The sequence below is a fragment of the Podarcis vaucheri genome (genome assembly GCF_965113315.1).
Source record: "Podarcis vaucheri genome assembly, chromosome: 8".
NCBI lineage: Eukaryota > Metazoa > Chordata > Lepidosauria > Squamata > Lacertidae > Podarcis > Podarcis vaucheri.
The window spans coordinates 61,957,156-61,976,091 of NC_138766.1; the positions used below are offsets into that span (position 1 = coordinate 61,957,156).

The window sequence follows — 18,936 nt, forward strand, 5'->3', positions numbered from 1 at the left end:
AAGCCAAAGGCTTCACATAAAAGGTGTGTTTTTTGTGTGGACAGATTTGAAAGGCGGGAGAGAGGTGGTGTGATTTGTCCCAATACTATGACCCACTGGTGAAGTTTTGGTTATGAAATCCATAACCAGAATTATTCTTCACTCATCTTCATGCCCTCTATGCTTTCAAAAGAACATAATAAGGCTAGAAAGCACTTTGTTTTGTCAAAAATGTACAGCATCCATAAAGGACCATCCTTTCTTGACAGACCCATACGAAATGCTTCCCCCACCTCTGGAGCCCTAATGCTAATCACTATCATCCAATGTGATAGCTACTGGCAATGGCACAGCACATCACCTGCAGGCTCCCTTGCCACTGTGCTCCAGGGACCGCTTTCTCAAACAGATGTTTCTGCTTTTTAAAAGTCACAGGAAATGGGCTGACTTTCCCCCTTTTCCTTTCCTAGAAACAAGCACTAGCACAGCTGTACTCCACACTTCCCTTAAAACAATGTGGGGGGGGGGCGCGTGGGAAGTGTATGGTAATGGAAAGCAAGGCAAAATAAAAGTTACTGTGCAGATAATTAACAACTATTAATTCAATTTCAAACCTAATCCAATGATGGCAGTGCACTGAAGCCGAGTTGGATGACATAGAAAACGAAGAAACACAGTTATTTCTCTTTCTGTAATCGGAATCCTGCTTCATTCAGTTTTAGCCTAAGGAACTTAGATGAAGGAACCAGGTTCCTTGCTTTTTGCAACCAGCTGGTTACTAAACTGAGCCATCAGGACTTGCAGTACAGATTTTGCTCTCCTTAAAGGCATCCTGGTCAGTCCAAACCCTGAATACACTGACTGGACTTTAGTGACTCTCCAGGCCTTTAACTAAGCAACACTCTTTCTGGCCTTGTGTTCAAGCATTGATTCACTACTCCCTAGCCTGATTTCCCACTTCTGGCCAGAACAAAATTTATGGAGCAACATGACGATTCCTAAAGCAGGCAGCTAACTGGAAGGGATCATCAAAAGAGATACCAAAAGAACAAGGTGAACAGGTTGTACATGAATAAGCTACAAGTTATTGGGGGAAAATGTCCCAAAGTCTTTGCTTTACCAGGGCAGGCACACTGTCATATCCCATTTCACATAATCATTGGAAAAGGATCTAGGGGTCTTAGCAGGCCACAAGCTTAACGTGAGTCAACAGTGTGATGCAGCAGCAAAAAAAGACTAATGCTATTCTAGGCTGTGTCAACAGAAGTAAGGGCAAACCCGGGGGGCGGGGGGCACAGATGCCCCTCCTAAATCAAGTAAATAAAAAAAAATACTTAACTGACCAATTGTGTCGCAAATAACTCAGTTTTCCCACCCCCACAACATAAAGCTTGCCCCTGCTAAAATAAATCATGGGTATGCCCTTTAATAGATGTATAGTGTACCGATCAATGGACCACACCTTGAAAGCCTGAGTTCATTCTGAGCTTTGGGCCACCTCACCTTCTCCCTGAAAGTGTTGGCTACTTTTGTATACTTCTCCTTTGTTTTTTCTTCTTTCTTCCATTTCTTGTACATTCCCTTCTTACTTTCCAACATATATATATAAGATCCTTATGCAGCCACACCCTTTTCTTTAGGTGCCCCCCTCTTTTTCTTGTTGGAATTGTCTGCCTTTGTGCCTTCAATATTTTACCTTTAAGAAACTCCTATCCATCTTGGACTTGCTTCTCTTTGAGTATTTCTGACCATGGGACTTCACACTCAGCTTTCCCTTGCCTGTGTATAATAAAACCTAAAAGGACATAATCACTTCCTCTCAAGGTTCCTTGTACTTCCACTTCATCAAACAGTTCCTCCCTGTTGGTGAGGACCAGGTTCAAGAGAGATGACCCCTTGTTGCTTCTTCTACTTTCTGGGAAATGAAATTGTCAGCAAGGAAATCGAGGAATTTGTTGGACCTTACATTCTTGGCAGAGTTTGAATTCCAACAAATATCAGGATAGTTGAAGTCTCCTATAACTACTATATCTCTGCTTTTTGGAGGAGAATGGGCAAGCATCCATTATAGGCAACTTTTTGTGCAACAAGCTATGTTCAAAAACTACAATAGGTGTTCCCAGATAAATGTGCTAAAAGCTCTGTTCTTATCTTAAAAATAAAGATCAGAAGCCAAAGCTTTAAGACTGCCAACCAGTCTCTTATCTCAAAAGGACACTGTCCCTTTCCCAAAATGTAGCTGCATAAGGAACACATATTGGGATCTACAGAAGGGCTCATGGCAATTTAACTTGAACAGCATTTGACTCAGACAACACTCCCCTAATCCAAACAGCAGCTCCAAAAATAAATTAGAAAGTTACCCTAGCATTAAAAATGTTAATATCTGCAGGGATATACTGACCACCTTAGGTATAGAAAAGGTGTAGTATAGCAGATGAATTAGCTTGAGCTTTCTGGGATGCAAAGGATTTGTGACAGAGTATGATGGAATACTACCCCTAAATATTGGAAGCTTTTAACTTGTTCCATAATTTGGTTATCCAGAATTGTGCTTAACCCGAATCTAGAATAGGATAAAAGTACTGCATAAAATAGGATACACACACACACACACACCTCCAAGTTTTAGCAGGTGTCCTTTTGGGTCATTTTCAAGATCAATCAGAAACAGACTGAACAAGGTGGGGCAAGTATACATCCTTGCCTAGGTCCCTTGGCCATGGGCATATCTTTAGTAAGCTGTCCAATTGCCATATCTAATTTGTAAAAGGCTATTGCTAGTGGTACCTCGGGTTAAGAACTTAATTCGTTCTGGAGGTCTGTTCTTAATCTGAGGTACCACTTTAGCTAATGGGGCCTCCCGCTGCCGCCGCACAATTTCTGTTCTCATCCTGAAGCAAAATTCTTAACCTGAGGTACTATTTCTGGGTCAGCAGAGTCTGTAACCTGAAGTGTCTGTGACCTGAAGCATCTGTAACTTGAAGCGTCTGTAACCCAAGGTACCACTGTAGCTTGAATTAAGGGGGTGGGGTCTTTTATCAACAAGAATGTCATCTAACAATGTCATTTCTGCCACAGCTTGCCTCTAGGGATAGAATCAAAAGGTGCCTTAATATTCATGAAGACAGTAAACAGCTCCTCTTGCAGGGGTCTTGGATATTTTTTAACAAGGTGGCAAAGCACAAGACAGTAGGTAAAGGGTTGAGTGGTTCTCTCTAAATGCTGCTTGAAAATCAGTAAGTATATTCTGATTCCAAAAAAGTAAATTAATCTATTAAGAACCTAGGATATAACTTTGCCATTAACTGATAGCAAACTGCTAAGTCTCTAGGTTTCTGGATCATTAGCTTGACCCTTTAAAAAAAATGAGTACTAATGGTGCTCTCTTCTAGCTAGAAGGGATCATATTAGAACTGCTTATTGTAGTAATAAGGGCAGTCAACAATAGCTTATACACTTATAAGCTCTGCAAGAATATAGTCAATTCCTGGAGTCCTTTTCACTTTTCAGCTAATTATATTATACTGTATGTGAAACTTCTTTCGGAGAGACTGGGTTTTATTTTGTGGGGCTGCTAATACAGAACCATAAAGAGGGTCTACATTGGATGCAAGGCCATCTAGGAATGGAACAATGGGTCTAAAGTGGTCCTCCCAGACCTGTGTCAAGATACAACAATTTAGAACTTCAGATCAAGAGCATAAAGCTCCCAAAGTCAGCTAGCAGAAGGTTCTAGAGTCGTTATTAAGAGAAGCATTTAAAAGCAGCAACCATGAATCACTCTGACACTTTTTATGAGACAATAAGGTCTGATTCCCCCCCCCAAGCCGTTGAAAATAGCTTGGGGAAAGATAGTTTTACCCCAATTTCCTGTGAGAAATATAGGAGCCTCTTAGTGCTCTTTTCATCAAACTACGCTCATCAAACCATTGGATGCTTCCGGATTTATTGGGACCAAAACTCCTGGGAGAGAGATTTTGTTCGTGTGTTATGACCTCCTGGAGAAGTTGCTTCTCAATTGTTCTCAGACAATATTATAGATTTACGTAAACTGGGCCGCTGTGACAGAGCTTAGTATCAACAAGGTGACCATTTAGTTCTTAATTTCTGAGGGCCTCCAATTTGGTGAGATTGGATTGATCACAGTGTTATGACAGTCAAGGTGTTATATTCTCATCCATTTTAATACTTTAAGAAAACTATTATGAGACAAAACTCTATAACTACCCAATTGCTAAGATTCTGAAAAAGATAGATATGAAATAATAGGAAAGTACTTGAAAAAGCTTTTGGGTGAGCTTTCTGCAGTCAAAGCTAAACACAAATGACAAATTCATACTGCCCTCTGATGGCCTAGGAGAATTATTCTACGTTGCACTACTGCAGCCACTTGACTAAGTCATTATGAACATAATAACTCTCTCTCTGCATCTCCTGTAGATATAGTTCACAGTTCTCCAAATATGGAGACAAGCGAGGACACTGTAACCTGCCTCCTTTCCCATATCTGGTTTCTACATTACTCCAGCTGTGTGGAAGCCATCATAAACGTTTTCATGTGACACCATCTCTAACCACATGAGCTAAGCAAATCATGCCCTCGGATCACACCAAATCTCTTCTCCAATCACAAAGGCACAGGGTAGCATTCTCCAGGGATTTTCTTGCAGCTGTGTTCAAAAGTGAAAAGAAATCATGGGGAACAGATTGACAGCTACTTCAAAATTCACTGTACATAACTGTATGACAGGAAAACAGCCTTCTGCCGTAGGGTTGGTCATATAGAATCTCTCACCTCCTCAGAAGAACAGAGAGGCAGGTAACACTGGGCTTACTGTGTGGTCAGAAACTATGGAGAGTTGTCTTTCCATAACATGATTAACTTTCCATCCAAAGTAGTAAACAATACAGTAACTGCATGACATGAAACCCCACAGGTTTGTTTTGTGCTTAATGAAAGCAGCTTCATAAGGCTGTTTCTTTGAGTAGGGATGGTGGTAGGGCTTAACCACCTGTAGTTTCCCCTGCTCAAAATCATCCCTCAGTTACAGATCCATTTTACAAGGATAATTACAGATTTGAAACCAAGAAGGAAAAGTCAGTGGAGAAATAATTACATGCAGGTGCACCACCCCTCGGCTCAAAATCACAGCCTCCTTGCTTTTGATTTACAAAAAGACTGTTGGATTTTCCTTACATGCAGTTTGGGTGTAATGTGTAGATTACCCTGTAGTTAGTCTCCTGAGACGCACACTAGCTATTTGTACATGAAAACTGAATGCAAAGGCCTTTTGTTGTTATTTTAAAAAGGTAGGATCATTGGATCTGCTCATACTTCAAAAGCATACCTCTGCTAAATAAGTTGGATACTAGCTCTGATTCATTCGTGGGTTTTGTACGCCCAAAATTTGAAGAAACCAGGAGGATGCAAAGGACTGAATGAAGCCCAATGTCCTACCCCAACAGAGACATGCTATTCTTTTACTATACTTGCACTGGCTAGTGGGGTTTGAATAGTGACAGCTTTCCCAGTGCATCCCTGAAAACAGACTGCCTACTACAGAGAAGTAGAGGGCTAAAATTCAGTCTTCACCCAACCTGCACAGGAGTCCCAGTGCAGGACTGCCCCTTCTTACCCTATATGCACACCAAACCACAATCAGGGTGCTGCATTCAAGAGAGTAGGCTCACACTGCAAGAAAGTCCCTGTATGGTAATCATCTCTGAATGACCCAAGCAAGAAAACCAAGCTACATGTGGCAGGGACATTTTGTAAGTGTTAGGATCTCAGTCTTTCCAATTCATTCTGTACTTCAGGAATCTGAATTGGACTAGTCTGAACTCCCCTGCCAAGAACATTCCATGTTTAACGTTTGCTTTATTTCTTTTCACTTAAAATATTTCTATCCCACTTTTCTGCTTCTCCCCATCCTGCCCTAAACAGGCTCATGTGGTTCCACATTCTTCCTAGGATTGTCAGGGAAATGCAAGTCCTTCAAACATTAGCTTGGCTTGCCTTCTCTGGTGGACAGTTCTCCAGATGAGTGGAAAGGTTCAATATAAGAATTCACTACCAAGCCCTTTATGGCTATCTTTAGAAATATTAGCTAGCTAGCGAAATGGCTTGCATTCAAGGGCACATGAGAATAAGGCACTGGAAGGGTTAAAGGGAAGGAGGAGTGCATTTCAAATCCATTACCACCCAAATTATTTGCACAGAATCTGACAATATTTTCCACTTTGGCTGTACTAAGAAACCAGCTGTTTTGATAAAAGAATAGCAACACTTATTTTTTAAAATTCTACACTTCCATTCATGTGCAACACAGTCCAACCCCCTGATCTACCATGCTGGAAGAATGGGAGGCAGATGGAAGCTACCAACAGTGTTAGCCGATGGAAATCCCAAAATGGGGCATTTATGGGGGTGGGGTGGGCTGGCTCAGGATCTAGCAGATCATGTGCTGCCATCATGCGACAGCAACAGGACTGATCTGGGTCTCTGATGCACCAACCTGGGAGCTGGCACAGTGAAGCAGTAGGGCTGTGGGTGCACACTGGCTGCACTGCTTCATCAAACCTGCCACTCTCCCTGCTGGGAGTTATGACTGCAGCCCTAACAAAGAGATTAATCAACTAAAGAGTTGCTTGATAAACTGGGAGCGGCAAACATAGCATCCACTGAGGCTGAGCCACTGAGAGTTCAACGCACACTTGCTTGTTTTATTTTCATTTTATTTTCTGGGGTTGTTTGGGCTCTAGGGTAGTATATTTTATAAGGAATGAAAACGTAAATATTATTCTAAGAATCAGTAATTTTTGTTTATTGTATGTACTTCCTTCAATGTCTCCAAAAGCATATATATTGATATTTGCAGATTATTAGTATTATTCTTATTATTGGCAGATTTAACATATAAAAAAGAAAATGAAAAATGAATACACAGCAAACAGTTAATCAAGGAAAAGAAAATCTTATCCTGTGCCACCTTGATTTATTTAGACCTCTAAACATCTATATCCCTTCTATCTTCTACCATGGGATTCAAGACAGTGTACATGATGTTCCCAGGTGGTCTTCCATGTAGGAAATGACCAGATCGACAGCTGCTTAACATAGCAAGTTGGCAGCAACATCTGTCTTTTGACCATGCCCTGGGACCACTGTGTGGGAGATCTCTTTTGCAATAATGCTATAATTATTCTTTGATGGGGGGGGTGTCAATTAACCATTGGTGGGGGAAGGCAGAGAAACTGATGATCACATGCCCTTAGATGACCAGGTTACAAAACTATAAAGATGTTAATAATGCCTAACTGGATCAAAATGTTTAGAAAACATAACTATCTCCTGGGGGTTGGGGATGTTCCCAGAGGGAGTAAGGGTGTTCTGTGACCTCTATTGCCAAAACTGCTCCTACAGATCACATTCATAGGCTTTCATAGGCTTCTGAAGCTTGTGAATTGCAATCATATCCACTTTTACCAGAAAACAAATTCAGTGAGACTTACTTCTGAATAGTCATGTATAAGATTGTACTGTCAGTCTTTAAAAAATGTAGAGACCAGCTTGAAAATGAAAGCTTTGCTATTCTCACATAACAGCTGTTGAGAGATCACATCCATTCTTAGGAATGTCTTAAACGGGAGATTTGTAAAATGCAGAATTGCGGTGGGGTTGTTTTTTTTTGAAAAAATAATAAGCCAAATGCTATCCAGTAACAACATCTGCAAACTGAAGAATGCCATAAATATCTACTGGGATGGACGAACAGTTCCGTTTCCTGCTAACTTTCCAGATGCAGCTTCTCAATCTCATCCAGAAGGAAAGGGAAATTTCAGAATTCAGAGCACACTTGAAGCAGATAAGATGTCAATTAATGAAAAGCAAGAAGTAGAAACGGGAGGCTAAAAAGCTGCCCTGAGGTTGCTTTCTGAAGGGCAGTCAGAACCAGGAAAATTAAAGGAACACTTGAAAACACACAAACCTCTGATTGTACATGCCTCGAAAGTTATAATTTGCTCTGTAGTTTGGAACTGGCTTTTGATCTAATGGCCTATAGATGGCGGGCTCTCCTCTTTTCATAGCAAGACCATTCAACTCCACTGTTGGGGTAATGCTGCCTGTCAAAAACAAGAAGATATAACCAGCATTTAAGAAGTGAAATAGAAAGACAAAGTTCAACACTGCTTCCATTTTCAACTTAAATTATTTGTGGTTAGAATGCAGAACTGGCTTTTAAAAAATCAGATCTAGATTTGGGTAGAAGATTCTACAGACGTCTTAAGCATGGAGATAGTCTTGTTGATTTCATTTATTTTTACATGGTTGTTAAAAAATATTTATAGCCTGTCCTTCATCCATTCAGATACCAGATTTTTAATGAAACTACAGAAGGCAGAAAGTGATCTGCATCCTCTATGGTGCATTTTCTTAGCAGTGTTTGTATTAAAGTGCTAAGCAGGATGGAGCAAATGATATTCCTACCTAGATGGAAAATCTTAACTATGTATGAAAGCACAAAGGATAACAGGTATATTTTGCTCCCAATAAAGATACATGAAAAAAGCAAGCATGAATTGGTTATCTAGGGCATGTGCACTCACATGGCTATTCCTACATCCCTGAGCACAATTGTAGCCAACAACTAGCTTTTCTCACTGGGTGCTTTTGAGACTCCTGACCCCAATCCTCACACACAACTGGCCTACTGCCAAGTTCTTGACACAGACCCTCTACTGCACAGGTGGGGAAACTGGATGCAGCTGGTGGCTGGCCGGATCTTTATCTCCCTTATCCCCTGCAGGCCAAGTTTGTCACTCCTTTGGCATCACAAAGACATCAGGTGATCCACTTTTGTCCACAGTTTGGAATCAAACCATGCAAAGCCACAGCTCTGTGCTTTGCAAATGCCAGTGATCTGTCATCTACCCACCACTAGGTTGAGTGGCTTTCTCTGCAATGGCCTCATGACTTTTGAATTCATTGCTAACCAATGAATTAAACTTCAGAGATGCCTTAAAAACTCACTCATTTTCACTAGCTTATTCATAAGTAACTCTCTGTGCTGCTATTGAGTTCCTTCTCAATAGCAAATGGTTTTGTGGGGGGGGGAGTGTTTTATTTTTGAACTTAAAGTGTATGTATTACTACCAGGTTTTATAAATGTTTGTATGTGTTAAAGAAGATTTGGTATTCTACTTCTGTTTTACTATTGTTGGAAATTGTATTTTTATCAGGTATTGCATGAGCTGCCTTGAGTATGTTTTACTCATGGTCTATAAATACTTTAAATAAATAAAATGTATTTGGTTTCTAAAATTCTTGCATTTTCTGCACAAGTAGCACCCAAGACAGCTTACAGAAGCAAAACACAAAGAAATGCAATAAAACATTTTAAAAGCAGTGTGGCATTGTAATATCTTACAAAACTCCTCCTAGTGGTGTAGCAATGAAAACTACTAGCACATTTGCAAAGCTAAGCAGGGTCTAGTATGGTTTAAAAATTGGATGGGAAACCGCATGTTGTGATTCCTGCATTGCAGGGGGTTGGACCAAATGACCCTCAGGGAAGTCTCTTCCAACTTGACAATTCTATGAAACAAGTTTCACATCAATTTCTTTACTGGGTGGTCTTCCATGTAAGAACTGAATATTGTGAAGCTACCCTATATACAGGATAACTAACACCAGAAAGGCAAAATAATACACTGTATTAGACCAACTGTCACTCCACACAACACTTTGGCTTTGTGATTTGCACAGAATAATTTTGTACTGATAAAGAGAACTATTTATAAATGATTATTATTATTTGTTAGTTTAATTTTAAATCATCCTACATCCATTTAAACCATGCAAGGCATAACATGTCAATCACATGAATACAACACACAATAAAAACAGAACTTTGAAAAATCTAAAACAATCATTACAACATACACAGCAGAAAACATTAACAATGACAATAATGACTAATATTCATGCTTAGTCTACAAAAGCCTGAATGAAAAAACACAGCTTGAGTTGGCATCAAAAGGTAGCTACTGAGGGTGGCAAACATACTTTCAGAGGGAGGGTGTCCAACAGTCAATGTGCCAGTACAGAGAAGGCCCTGTATTGTGTCACCACAGAAAACAGGCAGCACCAGCAAACTTCCTTTGCCAATCTCAACAGATGTACTGGGAAAGGCAAGGCATTCCCAATATGCAGTGAAATACACCCCAGAATGTAGTAATCCACATTCTATAGACTGTAGAATGTAGTAATCTACATTCTGAAACAAATTTTACATTCAGAACTCTGTTAGTTCAGCTTTCGAGAGTCTCAAGTTTTATTTTAATAGATATCAGTATGAAACTGCTATAGTAGTAAAGGTTTTATCATCTTATTTTGACAAATAAAGCAGAAACACACAACATTTTAGTTGGTCCTGTCATGATCTTACTATACCAACAGAACTGTTACTAGCTGTGCTTTTCTGTCAAAAACATAGTTTGCTTTCAGAAAAGTGATATAGTAGATCTGACGTCCCTCCTTTTGCAATTTAGCAACATAGGTTTTGAATCACAGGTGTTCTACAGCCCTCTGCTGGTCAAACAGTGCAAAATGTATAACCGAACGCATCCTTCGCATGTACTTTCACATGACACCCTCTTGCAAAGACATGAGTTAAAAATTCTTCCTTGTCTAGCTTTATTAAGAGAAATAAGCAGTTCAAATGTGTTGATTTTGTGTCTGGTCACTATTCCCTCCCCCAACAAATTAATGCAGTTCATATTAATGCAATTTACATACTTTGGAGCTGAATCTTGCAGAAATATGAAAGCTCAATAGCTCTTGCTATGGAAATAAAATGAATAATTATGTAATCTCATGATAAGAGTATAGCTTTTCATCATTCCGCTGATTCCTGTTTTCCAGCTTCACTTATGGATGCTATATACCACAGCTGAAATGACACTAACCCAGGCTGAACACATTCATGAATACTGTGGCAAGTAGAATGGTGACTTACCTGGATTATTATTAACATTGTTTTTGGGTGGCCTAGGTGCTGGTTTGGGGAGGGTAGTTTCACTCAGAGCTTTGCTAGCAGCAGAATGATGAGCCTTTTTAATACTGCTTCCTTCAGCATCCCATGTCTGCTCTCCAAGAGTCAGCTGCACCGTGAACATCTTCAAAGACGTAAAGGGCAAGTAAATAAGGTCAATGTTAGCAAGAGCAACCCTTGTGAAATATGTCATCTACTCTCCGGAGATTTTGGACTGACTCTCATCAGCCCTAGCAAGCACAGGTGAGTAGTGAATATATTACCTCTAGTTTACAAACACCAGGTGTATCTGCATGTACCATTCATATTGCCCACCACCACTTTTTTGCACAGCTGATGGAACAACTTCAGAACTATTGGTAACGTGGGTGGCAAATTTCCCACTCCCAGAGTGCAGATGTCCTTGGAAGCACTGCATAGAGCTAAGGAGGAAGTAAGAAGAGCAATGCTCTTCCCCACTTCTTCTTTCAGCTGAGATTAGCAGCTGAGCAGCAAGCAGAATGATCAAAAGGGAATGTCAGGAAAAGGGGAGCAACCTGTGAGACTGGAGTGGAGACCAGGGGGAGAATCATACACACACAAAAGTCAGGACCATTGAAACTGATCCTCTTGAAATGGCTTGTTTTCACCCACACCCACCATAAACCACAAATCACATTAATGAAATGCAGAAATCATGGGCCTGGTATTTTCCAGTACTGCCATGGCAGCAAAACAGGGAGCAAAGGGACAAATCCTTATAGATCCTCGTATTTTTTACTATCAAATCATAGGTCACCTCTGTGACCCTGCGTTCTGAGACTTGTTGGTGCTTTTTGTCTTCCTATGTAAAAATGAAAAAGATTGAAAAGGGTCTCTGCCTTGGCTCAGTGTCACAGTCTGCCAATTTAAGCTTTAATTTGATGGTAGCTTTGGAAGGGCGCTATTTTTAAAAAAAAAAATTCATGGCAATCTATTTTAATCCTATAGAACTGAAGGAAAAACAAAGATCTTGTGTATGTTTCTGTAAGTTCTGTATGTATCTACCAAAGCAACCTTGTGTTTCACCCAAGTTTGGATGCAGAACTATGTAACAGCTGGCATAAGGTTAGATACTAAGGTGTATCCTTCTGCTTATGAAAAGAATTTGAATCTAGCAGATGCTCCTGCTGCCAGACAAGGGAGAGAGATTTTTACTGACTGCTCCCTTCTCCTTGTGCCCCACACCACACCACCTCCCATGCTGTTCTGCAGAGGGCACAAGGGACTGTAGGGGAAGGAGCAATCTGAGAAAATGGTCTCTTCCACAATTTACTAGCAAGTCCATCCTGTGAGCAAAGTTCCACTCTGGGTCACTATGGATCCAGATGTGTATGTGTGCATACACCCACACAATTATTTAAAGTAATGTACAAGCAGCTACACACCAGGCAATGGAGGGGGGCGATAAAGATATCCAAATAAATATTCCCAAAGAAGAATGGAGTCAACTTTTAACAGCCAGATCCTCTTTTATTGTATCAACCAATTATAAGGTCAACTGCATCAAAATCACTATCTGGTGGCACTGGTTTCTCTGGAAAACAGGATCATGAAGAAGGCAGAAGATGGAAAATGTTGGTTTTATGAAGTCACGAAAGGGTATTTCTTCCATTTGTGATAGGAGTGCATTAAAACAAAGCAGTTTTGGAATTGCGTGGTTGAAATCATAAGGGAAAGTTTGTACAACTGAGACTTATTATGTGTGTAGGAAAGAAAAAAATCATGTATTTAGTGGCAACATAAAAGTTACAGAACTGCAGGGATGTTACACTCAGCAAGGATTACTCTGTTCATAATCTGTTCTAATGGTAACAAATGGAATATACACTGGAAATGTATGAAGTTACCTTGGCATGAGCAGGTCCTTGTTCATTCAAGAGCTTATACAGAGGTTGAATTCTATTGAAACGGGCCAACTCATTTACCAGACACATTGGAGTTTTCTCTTTGGGGTTTGCCATGTTATCTTGTAAAGGAACTGTAAATAAAATTGATACAAGGTTGTTTTTATATGGAAACATCATCATCAGTTTGTAGAAATAGTAAAAAAAAAAAAGAATCTAGCTAAAACTTTGGAAAACAAATCTCAGACACCATGTTGAAGAAAAAACTGAATTTGGATGGTAAGTCTAAAAGTCAGGATCTTATACCTAATGTATTTTTACTTCAACCATATGAATCTTAAAATATATGTTATATAAATTCCTTAATGTTAAGTTACTAATTAGAATCTTTATGAATACTTCAAATAATTAATACCTGTTATGTGCTCGTTTTTGGCACATACCATATTTTTCGCCCTTTAGGGCGCACCAGCCCATAGGGCGCACTTATTTTGGGGGGGGGGGAAATAAAGGGGGAAAAATTATTTCCCCCCCGAGCCCCAAAGAGCAAAGAAGCCATGACAGCGAGCGGGATGGATCCTGCTAGCTGTCCTGGCTTCATTTTTAGCCTCCGGGCTGGGGGTCTGGGAGCGAAGGCGAGGTTGCGTTCAACCTCGCCATCGCTTCCAGAGCTTTCGGGGCTGGGGGCGGGGGAAGCCCGAGCTTCCCTCTGAGGAGATATCACCCCTCCCATATCCAAGAATCTCCTGAGGCGTCTGCTGATTTTCCAGAGAGGAGGAGACGTGTTCTGCTCTCTACTTATTCTGCTCCAGCACCACATCAAAGAGTCAGTCAGTCAGTGTGTTGGAGAGAGAGAGTGTTAGAGAAAGATTGTGTGTTTAGATAAGGTTGCTGCTAAGAGCAGCTGCAGACACTCAGTGCGGTTCAGCATTCATTTATGCTTAGACCTATTTAGCTCTGTATATAGTTGTATTATAGTTGTAGTTATAGAATATAGAAGATATTCTACAGAGCTGCTCTCCGAGTTGTTTATATACTCTGCTAGACTCTGCTGTACTCTGCTATGCAACGACTGTCTTCTTGTGGGAGTGAATCCGGTGCTCACAACTCTAAGCTGTGAGTCCACAGCACTTTGACCTGTTCCTGTGCAGAAGGTGGTCTCTGGAAGTGCTACCCAGCTCGCCTAGCCCAGTCGGGGCTGAAGTGGATGAGTCCAGTTAGTGGCACTGGCTCAAGGGCGATGCTGAGACCCCCGACCCCAGCCCCCAGAACGGGTCCGGGAGCGATGGCGAGGTTGCGCACCCTTGCCATCGCTCCTGGAGCTTGCTTGCGGGGCGGGGGAAGCCCGAGCTTCTCCCAACCCCAGCCCCCAGAACAGGCTGTTGCTCGCAAGGTTGCAGACATCTCACGAAGCACGGGGTGCACTCCAGAGAGCACACCGTACTTCGGGCTGCAGGCTGCTGCCCGCAAGCCTTGCGAGCCCGGTGGGAACTCCTGCCGGGCTCCCAAGGCTTGCAGATAGCTTCCTGAAGCCTGGAGAGCGAGAGGGGTCGGTGCGCACCAGCGCCTCTCGCTCTCCAGGCTTCAGCGAAAGCCTGCATTCACCCCATAGGACGCACACACATTTCCCCTTCATTTTTGGAGGGGGAAAAGTGCGTCCTACAGGGCGAAAAATACGGTACTAAAATTTCTTGAACTCAATTTGTCTACAGTGGACACTCGGGTTGCGAACATGATCCGTGCGGGATGCACGTTCGCAACCCGCAGTGTTCGCAACCTGCATCTGCGCATCTGTGCACGCACAGGTTGCAATTCGGCGCTACAACGCATGCACGACCGCCAAAACCCGGAAGTAACCCGTTTCAGTACTTCCGGGTTTCGGCGGTCTACAACCCGAAAAAACACAACCAGAAGCATCTGTAACCCGAGGTATCTGTATTGCATCCAGACATCACCTGAGTCACATTTACTCATTCAATTCTCCCACTGGTGGAAAGAGGGATAGGAGAGGCAGTCCTGCACCCAGGGGTGGCACAAGCCACCCACGGAGCAGTGCAATCCGGGGCAGAGCACACTGTGCAGAACCTCCACTGAGTCCACAAGCCCCACGTTGCCGTTTCGGGCAGCGCAGAGCCTGCAGGTGTCCAAGTCAGTGTGTCACTCCCCAGGAGAGATGTGTGGCTCGGGCACACTGCAGGCCAGTGATGACACCTGGGGCGGCCCACAGCCACCAAACACCCCTTCCTACGCCACCGCCCGCAGGCCCCTAAAAATAAACTGCTCCAGAAGGCTGGAGGGTCTACCAGAACAGCATGAAAGATGGCTACTACAGAAGGATGAATCGGCTTCCATTAGCAGAAGGGCAAGTCTAGAGCTAACCCATTTTTTCTGTTTATTGTTTCTCCATTTCTAACATCTCCTCTAATCTAAGCCTTTTAATCACTGCTCCCTGAACTGAAGAAGGCTTGGGAATTGCTAATATTTTATTCCTCCTGTGATTTTATTTCTTCTCCTATTGTTTATGTTCATTAACAACAGAAAATTTCATTGCAGGTTTACTTTTGGGGCCAGTGTTTCAGTTTACAAGGACAGGAACAATGTTTTACTTACAGAGCTACAAAAGAAATACCACTTGCTGCCAAAAAAAAACAAAAACAAAAAAGTCTTAGACATTTTGTCCTAGTGTAGAAAATACACTTGGAAAACTTCATGCAGTTTTAAACGTTTCAGTAGAAGGTACAGTCAAGCTGGGAGAGAGGTGAGTTCTTTTCAGGGCTTCGATAGTGCCCAGGAAACAAAACTCTACTTTAAGCTAAATTCAACAAAAGCAGTGAAACTGCACTAATTGTGTTTTAGGTGCCTCTGAGTACTTCTTTAATTCTGTGCTCTTTGTGAATCACTTATTCCAACCCCCCTAACACTGATAACACAAAAAGAAAATACAATTTAAATCCGCCACCGCCTTACCCTGTGAGTTGCTAGAAGGTATGGAATCCACCTGTCCAGTTGTGGAATTATTACAATTGACAGCTGCTTCTGGAATGGATCCATTCACTGAGGGCTGAAGAACCACTGAACCTGTTGCTGTTACTGATGGGGTTAGCACTGCTGGAGACTGGGGAGGTCCAGAGTGATTTGGTGTGGTCTGCATCATGACTTGTGCCATTGATTTTTACTGAAGGGGGGGAAAGATACATCAAAGTATTAGTATTATTTTGTGCTTCTTTCCATCCCTAAGGGAAAGCACAAATATGACCAGCAATCCAACTGAACTGTTCAAAAACAGTTTTCAATTAAAGAAATTATCAGTCTTGGCTGTATTAGCTACGTCTTTCATATGTTCAGCTCTGATGCCAGGGCCAGACCAAGACATTTTGGCACCTGAGGTGAACCACAAAATGCCCCCCCGCCCCCCACTGCCAGAGAAGAAGGAGTGAGTGAAGACCTGCATCAGGAACAAGGTGGAGGGATAAAGATCTACATCGGGATCTGCTGCCCCTGTAGATTCTGCTGCCTGAGGTGGTTGCCTCATCTTGCCTCATGGGTGGGCAGGCCCTGTCTGGTGCTTTACACCAACTGAGTACAGACTCTTAAGGGCACCTTCCATGGGACAGCTTATTGGTGGCTTCTCCCTGGTTTGGAACTTTTTGCACTGAGGTCTGACAAAGCCTGAACCACGTGTTTGTGAGGGGGGATGTTACTGTTTTGTTTTTGTGCTTTTATCCTCTATTTTTATTTTGTGAACCACCCTGAGATCTTCAGATAAAGGGGAGTATATAAATTTAGTAAATAATACAGTCGTACCTTGGATCTCAAACACCTTGGCTCCCAAACAAATTGGCTCCCGAATGATCAAAACTCAGAAGTCCCTAATCATAACCCCCATGTGAATTGTGGGCTTACTGTACAGAGTTTATCATTTCCTTCAACTAAGCAGTAGCTGTCAATCAATGAAATCCTATGCATTTCTACAAAGAATTAAGTCGCATTGAGTTCAATGGGACTTTCTACCACGTAAGTGCATGAGACTGTGGCTAATGTTTTCACTGAAAGGCTCTTGAACCACCTGGCTAATTTGCAACAGCAAGCGTGTTATTCAAAAGACTATTCCATGTACTCAATATTTAAAGTGCTGGAGGTAAAGTTATTGGTATTGGGCTAAAATGATATCAGCCATTGGGACATGACATCTGGCTGCTCAACCAATGGCATCAAAACTAGGTAGCTGAGTAGGCAGGTCAGAGGTCAAAAAGATTAGAGTTAATAAAAATGCAACCCATCATATTGATGTATCATTTGACAGTTTAACAATCAGAAAAGTAAAGATGATAGTGGCTTGCAACAACGTCCCAATTCATTTATTCTGTCTCTCTTTCCCTCTTATGAAAGCTGTCCAGAACTCCTATAAACCAAATGTTTACTCAATAACTTTTTGTCACGAAGTATCTGTGACTGACACACATTTTCACATCACTGCACTGCCCTTACTAAAATTCATGTATCACTATGCATTTTAGCAACTTAAAATATTACTATGACCAGATGTAAAAATGTTTTAATGGAATTAATCAGTTCAGAGAGTGGCTAGATAAGCAATATTCAAACACTCGTAACAGCTAATCCAATAAAACTGAAACTGGGAGATGTCTGAAACATTAGTGGATTAATTCAAATCAGTATGTGAAATTCCTTCAGCCTCCTTGCCCTTTCGCCTTTCTGTCTCATGGTACCTCTTCCAAGTCCTCAAGCATGCCCAGCATGCTTGTCCCCAACACTGTGTGTATAATGAAAATGAGCTAAAAGACAAACTTTCCTCAGAAAAGCTGGATTGCTTTGCTTATAGGCACTTGGGAGTATTTATAAACATTCCAGGCCATCACACCAACTTAGTCAATTGGTGTCAGATCATCACTAGCACAATACAAATATATTTTTACTTGGTATTATTTCCTTTACTAATTGACTATACAACATATATCATCTACTTGTAAACATAACTTTGTATGATCTTTAAAACCCTGATCTTTGAAAACTAATCTATTCATTTACTTTCATTTCTAACCTACTCATTCTCTTGGGCATTACAACTAAGTATCAGAAGACGCAATCCCCTTGTTGAAGCTATGTAACCTGGGTGCAGTCAGTACCTGTATAGGAGATAACCACCTATGTAGACTGTCTTGAGCTTTATCATTGAAAGGTGGGGGAGAAGTTTAAAAAATGAAAGAAAGCCACTGATGCCTTCCTGCATAACTTTTGTTTCTCACCTTCAAACACAATTGCAACTCCATCAGATCTAACCTGACAGAGTATTACATAGGTGAGTAGGTGGGCATGCCCCACATTCATTCATTTAGGGTTGCTGGTGGGACTGGTGGGCATTATGGATTGCAGGGGGCCAACTTATATCTGCAGAACCAGTTGCAGATGCTGCCAAGCAATGAACCACTGCATTCTACATCAGGGGAAACTTACATCTTTCAAGGATAGGTCCTGTGTATGATGCTTTTTTATATACTGATATTACATTAATAAATGTAATATCAAATTGGACCTGCTGTAGAATGTAGTCACCCATTTCCAGGCAGCATCTGCACTGGTTCCGCAGATATAGGCTGTTCCTCTGCAAGCCATAACTTCCATCAGTCTTGGTGGGCCACTTAATGGTTTTCTGCCCATTTTAACAATTGTATTTCACTGTGCTGAATGATGTATTATTTTTAATTGTATTTTCATTGCTATTTTTGGTTCTTACATATTTTGTACTCTACTGTATTACAATTTTAACTCCATAGAATTCAAATTTTAAAACAGTAAAATATAATAAAGAAGTGCAAAAATACAATCTATATAAATCTATATGAAATGTGATGGATGTACCGTTCCCGTCTTTTAACCACAAATCTACAAACATGTCATGGGCCAACTAAATGAGGCTCACAGAACACAGGTGGCCCAAGACCACAGTTTGGGAATCCTTGATCTACACTGCCCTGAGCCTCTTGGAAAAAAGGCAGGATACAAATATAATGAAC

At 41.4% G+C, this 18,936-nt stretch overlaps 1 protein-coding gene across 4 annotated transcripts in view; it reads right to left on the reverse strand.

Annotated features, from left to right (window-relative positions):
• STAU2 (staufen double-stranded RNA binding protein 2) overlaps positions 1 to 18,936 on the reverse strand; it is a 142,028-nt gene that overhangs the window by 122,032 nt on the left and 1,060 nt on the right. For all 4 annotated transcript variants that reach the window (XR_014222179.1, XM_082233818.1, XM_082233819.1 and 1 more), the window contains exons 2-5: positions 15,869 to 16,076; positions 12,905 to 13,035; positions 11,001 to 11,160; positions 7,971 to 8,106 (exon numbers count right to left, since the gene is read on the reverse strand). Coding sequence is in view for 3 of the 4 variants with exons in the window: in XM_082233818.1 (XP_082089944.1) it covers positions 7,971 to 8,106; positions 11,001 to 11,160; positions 12,905 to 13,035; positions 15,869 to 16,067 (626 nt within the window). In the remaining variant the exon portion in view is untranslated. The remainder of the gene's footprint in view (positions 1 to 7,970; positions 8,107 to 11,000; positions 11,161 to 12,904; positions 13,036 to 15,868; positions 16,077 to 18,936) is intronic.